We start from the raw sequence: 8,342 nt of genomic DNA, 5'->3' as shown, positions 1-8,342 counted from the left end.
GAAAAATGAGCTTAAAGGTGGTTAAAGGTTAAACCCTTCTTCTAGCTGATTCCTCATCTGTTGGTTCCCTGGGGGATCTCATCCTATCAAAGATTGACCTTGGGCTTCAGTCATCTCCTTGCCTACCCAGCTCCTTGGATGTCATCAGCTCTAGGCCCTATGAGCCTCATAGGAAGCACCTCTTTTGGGGGGTACCTCCAGAGGCTGCTGGTTCCTGGAGGTAGATGTGGCTGGAGGAAGCTGGAAGCCAGGGCAGAGGATAGGGTTGGGGGGTTAAGAACACAGATGGGGAGGAAGGGTCCCCACAAACAAAAAAGTTCAAGAAGTGCCAGAAATGTGAAGGGGGCACCAGAAAGGGAACAGAAGAGTTTTGTGAAAGAAGTGAATGAGATGGAGGCAACTACATGAAAGATTCAGAAACCTGACTGCCCAGTCCAGCCCACCCCTTTCCTCCTGAGATGGCCAAGCCACTTTCAGTGACACTGACTTTTCTAACCCACAGCTGAGAATGAGGGGATGTTACCTGTCCTGAGAAAATACTCAGTTCAGGGGCAAAGATGGGTCTCTCCCAGCTTCCAGGTAAAGGTGGTTAAAGGTTAAACCTTCAACCTTTTCCCCAATACCAGCTTGTGGCTGGGCACAGTACGGGGCAGGGCTATACTGCTGGCAGTCTCCAGGACCGCTGTACCCAAGCAAGGACTAAAGCCATTGATCTGCCAGAGACAAGGTGGTTCAAAGAAACCCTTAAAATGGGGTAGGGTGGGGAGTGACACAAACAGGAAAAAAAAAAAACACTTGTTTGATGGGAGAGTTTTCAGGCTTTTTTTTTCTGTTTTCCAAGTTTGTCATTAGTTCATTCCTCTGGTCTGGTCTCTCCATCTCTCCCACACGAGAGTTCATACTCTTTTTTTTTTTTTGGTTGTGTGTGTGTTTCAGTTTTTTTCAAAAGAACTTTGGATTTGCCGTTGGTGGGCGCCGGTCCCAGAGGCTGGATCCCCACGTGGCAGGGCTGGGACAAGGGGCAGGCCCACGGCTGCTGAGAGGATCTCTGTGTTTAAAGCCTTTGAGAATAAGTTAACTGCCGTTCCCAGGGTGCAGGGTGGGGGTTGGCAGAGGGGCCCCTGGTGGTGGCTTCGCCTAAAGTCCAGGCCGCAGGGGCTCCCTTGTCCTGTGAGTTGGGCGGGCTGTGAGGAGGGTGAGCCGGAGCACGTCTCCCTGCTCACCTCCAGTTTGGTTAGAGTTTCGTGGGCTCCCTGCCCATCTCAGGCTTCAGCCTTGGGAGCCAGCTGAGTATTGGGGAAGAGTTTGTGAGCCGTATGGTACTCTGGCCAAGGGGGGTAGGAAAAAGAAGGGGAAATGGCAAAGTTTATTTTCCTTCCCCCTTCTTTGTCTTGGGTTTGTTTTCCTTTCTTCCTTTTTTTTCTTTTGGCGTTTTCTCAGTCAGTGGAACAGCATGGTTATAGGAGTTGGAGGGATGACTGGGAATTCAGTAGGAAAGAGGAAGATGAAACCAAGGAGAGACTGTGCCTGGTGGGCAGGCGGACGTTAATGGATAATCAAGATGGGAAGATGGGTGTGTGCGCCCATGGAGACCAAGGGGCAAGAATTTGCGAAGGGTCGACGGGGGTGGGGGAGGAGGCAGGATTCTGCTGGAGGTGAGGTGTGAAGCCCACTGGGGGTGGGAACTGAGAGTCCCGTGAGGTGGGCGGGGCCGGGGGTGAAGAATTTGAGCTCCCCACACACCCCTTGGAGTAAGAGGAGACCTAAGGCCCTCCCTTCCCCCACATCTTGGTTTATCTGTTTATAAAGCTAGAAGCGTAGAGGTAGTAGTCGTTTTGGGGTTGGAGTCCGTGTGAGGTAATCTTGCTTCCTCTTTGGCAAAAGCCACCGCAGCCGTGGCGGCAGTGGCAGCGTTGGTGGCCGTGCCAGGTGGGCCCCCCGGGGGCGGGGCCGCCTTGCGCCTGTGGGCCGAGGAGCGCAGGTGCGAGGCTAGGGCCTCTCGCCCGCTCAGCAGCACCTCACATGCCAGGCAGTGGTAGGTACAGACTGGCACCCGCAGCGGGGGGGGCACGGAGCCCCCAGAGCCCCGCCCAAAGAAGCAGAAGGATCTCTGGTGAGCAGTGGCCGGGGCTTCCCCATCAAACGCCATCTTGCACTGGCGGCACAGGTAGCGGTGGGTCACATCCACGGTGGAGATGCCAGGGCTGCCCGTCAGCAGCTCATCGGCCTCCCCAGCCTCCCCCTCCCTGGGAGCAGACAGTTCGGGTGGCTTCGGAGGCGCTGTGGCTGTGGGCTCGGGGGCCTGGGGCGGTGGCTGGAGGAGGGCGTTGGGGAGCAGTCCGATGAGGGTCTGAGGTATCACCGGGTTCATGGGGAACAGCCCCTTCTTCATGCCATAGAGCTGCTGGAAGTAGGCTCCCGGCAGCTGGGGGCCAAAGACCGCTGGCGGTGTGGCACCCCCTGCAGGAGGCAATGGGAAGGGCAGAAACTGGCCCCCCAACAGGGCTGGAACAGTAGCCTTCAATGCTTTGAGGTTCTTGAGGGCGTCAGCGGAGGAGTTGGTGGGGGCTGCGACTGGCTTTCGCTCACCAGAGACCTTGTCCCCAGAGGGTTCAGGGGGTGGGCCCGGGGCAGAGTCAGTGGTGCCTGCTGGAGAGGGCTTGGTTTGGTCAGGAACTGGTCTCTGAGGTAAAGGGCAGCCTGGGCCAGAGGTCTGGACTGTGGTAGCAGGTAGGACCGAAGTGGCGAGGCCAAGGAGGCCTGAGGAGGCTGCAGGGCCTAGGAAGATGAAGAATGTCGATCAGCCACCTCCTGGCACCACCATCCTGCCTGCTGGAGATGACCTCCTGCACACTCAGGCCTTCCATCACCTAGCCTCCATGCTCCCTTCCCTCCCGCACCAGTAGGAAACACAGGGAGGCCCAGGAGGAGACTGGAGGCAGAGGAGTCAGGAAGGAACAGGAAGGACACCCCATTAGAAGGAGATGCCCTCTGAAGCCCAGCTCCTCCCGAGCTCTCACTCACCTGAACTGAAAGGAGCTAGGCTGCCCAGTGGGGGCTGGGCCAGAGCTGGGCCAGACAAGAGGACCGGGGCCAGGCGAGGCAGGGCCGGGGCAGCCCCCAGGGGCACAGAGGCAGGTGCCGTGGTGGGTGGAGCCTTGGGAGCCGGGGGTGCCTCAGGTGCCGGTGCCAAGTCATAACACTTGCTTTCACTCTTCAGCTGGGCTCGGACTGCCTCCTTAAGCTTGGCCAGGTGCTGGCGGGAAAAGAGATGGCCTCGGCAGGAGACATAGAAGTCATATTTGACGTCACAGTAGGGGCAGTCAGTGCGCTGGGCTGCCAAGGGGCTCTCACTGCTGCCCCCAGCCCCACCAACTGCTGCCCCTTGGAGCTTGGCCTTCTTCTCCTTGGCGCGAGCATTCTGGAACCAGACCTGGATGACTCTCTTGGGCAGCCCGATCTCCTCACCCAGCACCTCGCACTCCTGCATGGTTGGGGTGCGGTAGGCCTCATAGCAGGCTTTCATGATCTTCAGCTGCAGGCTGCTCATCTGGGTCCTATAGCGCCGCTGCCCCATCCCATCTGGAACTCCACCCCCACCTCCTGGGCCCCCACTGGTCCCTCCAGCCCCAGGGGACTCTGGTTCGGCCAGACTGGAAGCTGACGAATCACTTAAATCCCCTGCTGATGGACTGCAGGCCTCACTCTCTGGAGAAGCTTTTGATGGCTCCTCTGGGCCCTCATCCTCACAGGGTGGAGGGGGAGCTGGGAGAGGTAGAGGTGGCTCTGGTGTCAGAGTGGGGGCCTCTTTCCCAGGTGGCAGGAAAGGCAGGGGCCCGGCAGCCGGGGTGACTGTGGCGTAGGGAAGAGCAGGCGCATCCCTCTTAGGGGCCTCCCTCCCAGCCCCGTCATCTGCCTTGCCCAGCAAGAGGCTGAACTTGGGGAAGGGTGCAGGGCTGGGTGTGGCGGGGGGCTTGACTGCCAGACTGGGCACTCCCCCAGGGGTGCTGCGAAACTGGCCCTTGCGCTCCCGCGCCCTGGTGTTCTGGAACCAGACCTGCACCACGCGCTTCTTGAGCCCCACCTCCTCGGAGATGCAGTCGAGCATCTTGCGTGTGGGGTTGGAGTCCTGCATGTACCAGCGGTACAGGATCTCCAGCTGCTCGGGCAGGATGGTGGTGCGCAGGCGCTTATCCCTGGGGGGCTCGCCCTCCCCACCCACCCCCGCTTCACTGCCTGTGGGGGACAGGCTACCGTCCTCGTGCTTCCGTTTGAGGGGTGGCCCTGGCACTGGCGGAGTGCCTGCCACCAGGGGGTTTCGCTCCCCAAACACCAGCATGGGCAGGTCTAGGAGGTGGGGGGCAGTGCTGGGCTGCACAGGTGGCAGGAAGTGGAGCCGGCGGTGGTTGGCCAGGAGGTCCTGGTTGGGGAAAGACAGGGCGCACTGGTCACAGGTGTGGACTGGGGAAGGCGAGGGAGGGGCCCTGCCTTCGGGCTCTTTGCTCTCTGGCATTGTGGCCTCTGCCTGGCCCAGCTCCTCCCTGTCTGAGGGTTCTGGTGGTGGGCCCTCAGGGCCTGCTGGGGGCTCTGGGCCCTGTTCCTCCTCTGCGACGTCTTCTGCCTCTTCCTCTTCTTCCCCTCTCTCTACCTCTTCCTCCTCCTCGTCAGCAGGCTGGTCGTCATAGCATTTCTTGAGGTGCCGCACCAAGTCAAAAACACAGGAGAAGGTGGCGTGGCAGCGCCTGCAGCCGGAGGCTCCCCCGGTGCCTCCTCCACTGGGTGCAGGCCCACCATCACTGGCGTTTTTACGAGCTTTCTGGCGGGCGTTCTGGAACCACACCACCACCACACGGCTAGCCAGACCCAAGAGGCTTGCGAGCCGCTCCACCTCGCCGTCCTTGGGGTAGGCGCTGGTCTCAAAGAAAGACTGCAGAGCTTGGGTCTGAAACTCTGTGAACTTGGTTCTGGAGAAGCGGCGGCCTGCAGGCACCAGGGGAGGAAGATTCCCTCTGGCACTTTCATCCTCCTCTGGGGGCCAGCGTCCTCCGGCCCGGCCTCGCTCCTCAGGGGGACGGGCCCCCCCTGCGTCAGGCTCTGGGACCAGGAAAGGTGGGCCCAGTTGGGGAGCAGGGGAATCCAGGGGCCCGTCGGGCGGTTTGGGGGACTCTGCAGGGGGCGGGTAGAGGCTATCATAGCTCTTGCGAAACTGAGCAGCGTATCGGCTCAGGGCCTCAAAGGGCAGAAAGCGGCGGTGCACGTGCTCCTCGTGTGTCTTGAGGATAAGCATATTGGAGAAGAGTTTCCCACAGGCCCTGCAGGCCAACTTGTCCCCGCCCCCCAGGGCCTGGGGGGGGGGTGGGGTCGGGGGTGGGGGCACAGCCTGCTTTCCTTCGTTGTACTGGATCACCAGCTCAAACCCAAAGTTTTCTAGAAGGGCTTTGGCTGCGGTGCGGGCTGCCTCGTTGGGTGTTGGGTGTGGGGGAGAGGGGGGCCCTGCCTCAGCCCCCTCTTCTGTCGTAGGGGGCCGCTCCCACTCTTGCTCGGCCAGCTCAGCCTTCGGAGGCGGGGGTGGGGGAGGAGGGGCGGCTGCCGGCAGGGACAGCAGGGGTGCAGGCCCAGCCAGTGCTAGCTTGGGCCCTACCTTGAGGTCGTGGAGGTAGAAAGGCAGGAGCAGCTGCTGCTGCTGGAGCTTAAGCAGTGATTCAGGCATGAGAGGGAAGGGGGGCAGGACTGGAGGGGTGAAGAGCGGGGCTGGGAATCGGTGCAGGTCCAGGGGAGGCGGGGGAGGGGACAGGAAGGGCAGTCCCGATAGGAAGCCGCCAGGCTCAGGGCCCTTCTTCTCAGGGCCTGCCTCCCCCTCAGTCTCGCCTTCCTTGGGCTCTTCGGGGCCTCGCTCTGGCCCCTCGGCCTTGGCGTCGGTCTTGGCTCCCCTGGAGCGAGTCTGGTGCAGGACGGAGCGCATGTGGATCTCCAGGGTGGAGCTCTGGTTGTAGGAGACGCGGCAGACTGTGCACTTGAAGGGCTTGTCTGTGGCGGCAGCGGTGGCAGGCGTGGCGCCAGCTTCTCGTGCTGGGCCAGAGGGGTCAATGGCGGCCTTCTTCATCTTGTGCAGGTGGGAGACCGAGTTATAATGGACCAGGAGAATGTTCTTCTGCGTGAAGGACTCCTTACACACAGTGCACTTGTAGGGCCGAGCAGGGTCGAGGAACTTGTCCAGGGCAAAGTTGGTGGTCTTCCGATAGGTCAGAGGGTGTCGAGAGTCAGCTGGAGCGGGCTCTGCAGGGCGGGGCTCCCCACCAGCCCCCTCTTCCTCCTCAGCCATGGCGGGTGGAGGCGCTACTTCCTCAGCTTGGGCATCAGGACGAGGGGCTGGAGACTGGGCTGGAGATGGGGGCTGGTCAGGGCTTCCCGTGGGCTTGTCTGGGGCGTCAACTGAGGGTGGGGGAGGCTCAGGAAGAGGATCGGGACTGGCTTCTGGGGTCAGGTGAGGGCCTTCTAGGGGAGAGAGAAGGGGGCGCAGTGAGAAGGGAACCATTTCTGAGTCAGACCCCACCCACTTAACATCTAGGGTAACTCCTCCTGGCTTCGGGCTTCCCAGGTGGCGCTAGTGGTAAAGAGCCCGCCTGCTGGTGCAGGAGACATAAGAGACGTGGGTTCGATCCCTGGGTTGGGAAGATCCTCTGGAGGAGGGCATGGCAACCCACTCCAGTATTCTTGCCTGGAGAATCCCCATGGACAGAGGAGCCCGGCGGGCTACAGTCCATGGGGTCACAGAGAGTCAGACACGACTGAAGGGACTTAGCACACATGGTCCTTGCCTCAGTTGTCTTCAGATCTACTTTGTTCAAGGAACCCAGGTCCCCTGTCCTGCCACCTTGGGAGGTCTGCCATCCAGTCCTTACCTGCGGCGTGTGCTCTGCTGGGCACAGGCTCCGGTGTGGGAGAGGGGGGCTCTGGGCCATCTCCCAGAGGGCTTAGAGCAGGCCCAGGCAGCACTTTGGTCATCAAGGTCATCTCTACAGTTGTGGCCTGAGATGGAAGAGCAGTCAGTGACTTCTCCCCACTGGCCCCCTACTCCAGACCCCCCGGCTCCACGCGTGGTCGTGCCCAGCCTAGCTCCAGGCTCCTCTAACTTCCCACCTAACCCCTGGCTGCGTGCGGCCTCTGCTGTCCTACAGCCTCAGCCATGCCTGCAGTGGAAGCCAGCTCCTCGCACGCCTCAGTGGTGCTTCCTCACCAGTGGGCAGAGGCTGCCAGACAGGTTCAGCCCCCAGGTTGCCTCCAGCTCTCGACTCCTGTCAGATCCCCACAGAGCCACTTCCTTCAGCATACACTCCCAGCCACACAGCCACTGGCCCCCGCCCCCCGGACTCACCACGAGCAGCAACCTCTCCACACACTCGGGCACCACGTTGTGGAGGTGGCTGAGGTGGAAGTGCAGGGCAGGCCGGCCCACCAGCTGCTCCTGGCATAGCGGGCACCGGAACGTGGGCTGCACCGCGTGCTGGGAGAGCGCGTGAGCCCTCACCTGCTCGGACTCCGGGCTCAGGAAGCTGCAGTATGGACAGCAGAATGCCTGGGGGCACACGGGTGGGGTGTCAGGGACGGGGGGCCCCACCACCTCTGGGCCCTGGGGTTTGTGGACGTGGCCAGGTCCCCGCTCCTGATGGAGGAGGAGCCCCAGTCCTGAAAGCTGATTCCACTCTTGCTTCCCTCCTACGGGAACAAAGGCCCAGGCTGAACTGCCCTCGCCTGCCTTCCTCAGCCTGCCCTCCGCTCCGGTCTCCTTCATCCCAGTTCCTCTCTCTCCGTCTCTGCTGCCTACTCAGGTCTCCAGCTGACACAGGGCCCTGTTCCTACCCCTCTGGTTTAGTTTTCTTTTCTTACCTGCCCCCACCCTGCCTGTATCTGCTCCATGAAATGCCACCCTCCCCTCTGGCACTTCCTGGACCCCACAGGCTCCCTGCCCGCTCTGCCTCTCTGAGGAGCTGGCGCTCCCTACCTGTCTGCTCAGAAGCCGCCTCATTCTCCCTCAGAGACTCAGCAGCTCCCACTTTCTCCGCCTGCCTTTTTCTCCCCTTCCCTTTTTAATGTAAACAAACACGACAGCTCCCCCAGTGGCCCAGAAGAATTCTGGCCTGGCTTGGCTGGCACATTCCTGCCCACACCTCCAGAAGGTGGGGCCGAGAGGCCCCTCTGCTTCGGCCTTTGTCACCTGACTGCCTGACCTCCAGCCTGCATTTCTGTCTTCCCGGCTCACTTCCTCCCGTTGCCAGTGCCATTGGTCCAGGACTGTACGCCAGGGAGGGAATGGCCAGAATGGAAGGGTATCCAGATGCTCA

The 8,342-nt window shown here is 61.2% G+C and overlaps 1 protein-coding gene across 2 annotated transcripts in view; it reads right to left on the bottom strand.

The window, feature by feature from the left end:
* Positions 1–795: 795 nt before the first annotated feature.
* ZFHX2 (zinc finger homeobox 2) overlaps positions 796–8,342 on the bottom strand; it is a 28,756-nt gene continuing 21,209 nt past the window's right edge. For both annotated transcript variants that reach the window (XM_069597708.1, XM_069597709.1), the window contains 4 exons: positions 7,376–7,576; positions 6,903–7,029; positions 3,025–6,495; positions 796–2,778 (listed from right to left, as the gene is read on the bottom strand). In XM_069597708.1, coding sequence (XP_069453809.1) covers positions 1,802–2,778; positions 3,025–6,495; positions 6,903–7,029; positions 7,376–7,576 — 4,776 coding nt within the window. In that variant the 3' untranslated portion in view covers positions 796–1,801. The remainder of the gene's footprint in view (positions 2,779–3,024; positions 6,496–6,902; positions 7,030–7,375; positions 7,577–8,342) is intronic.

Source organism: Ovis canadensis, chromosome 7, assembly GCF_042477335.2.
Source record: "Ovis canadensis isolate MfBH-ARS-UI-01 breed Bighorn chromosome 7, ARS-UI_OviCan_v2, whole genome shotgun sequence".
Classification (NCBI taxonomy): domain Eukaryota; kingdom Metazoa; phylum Chordata; class Mammalia; order Artiodactyla; family Bovidae; genus Ovis; species Ovis canadensis.
This window is presented reverse-complemented; position numbering and strand designations above follow the sequence as displayed.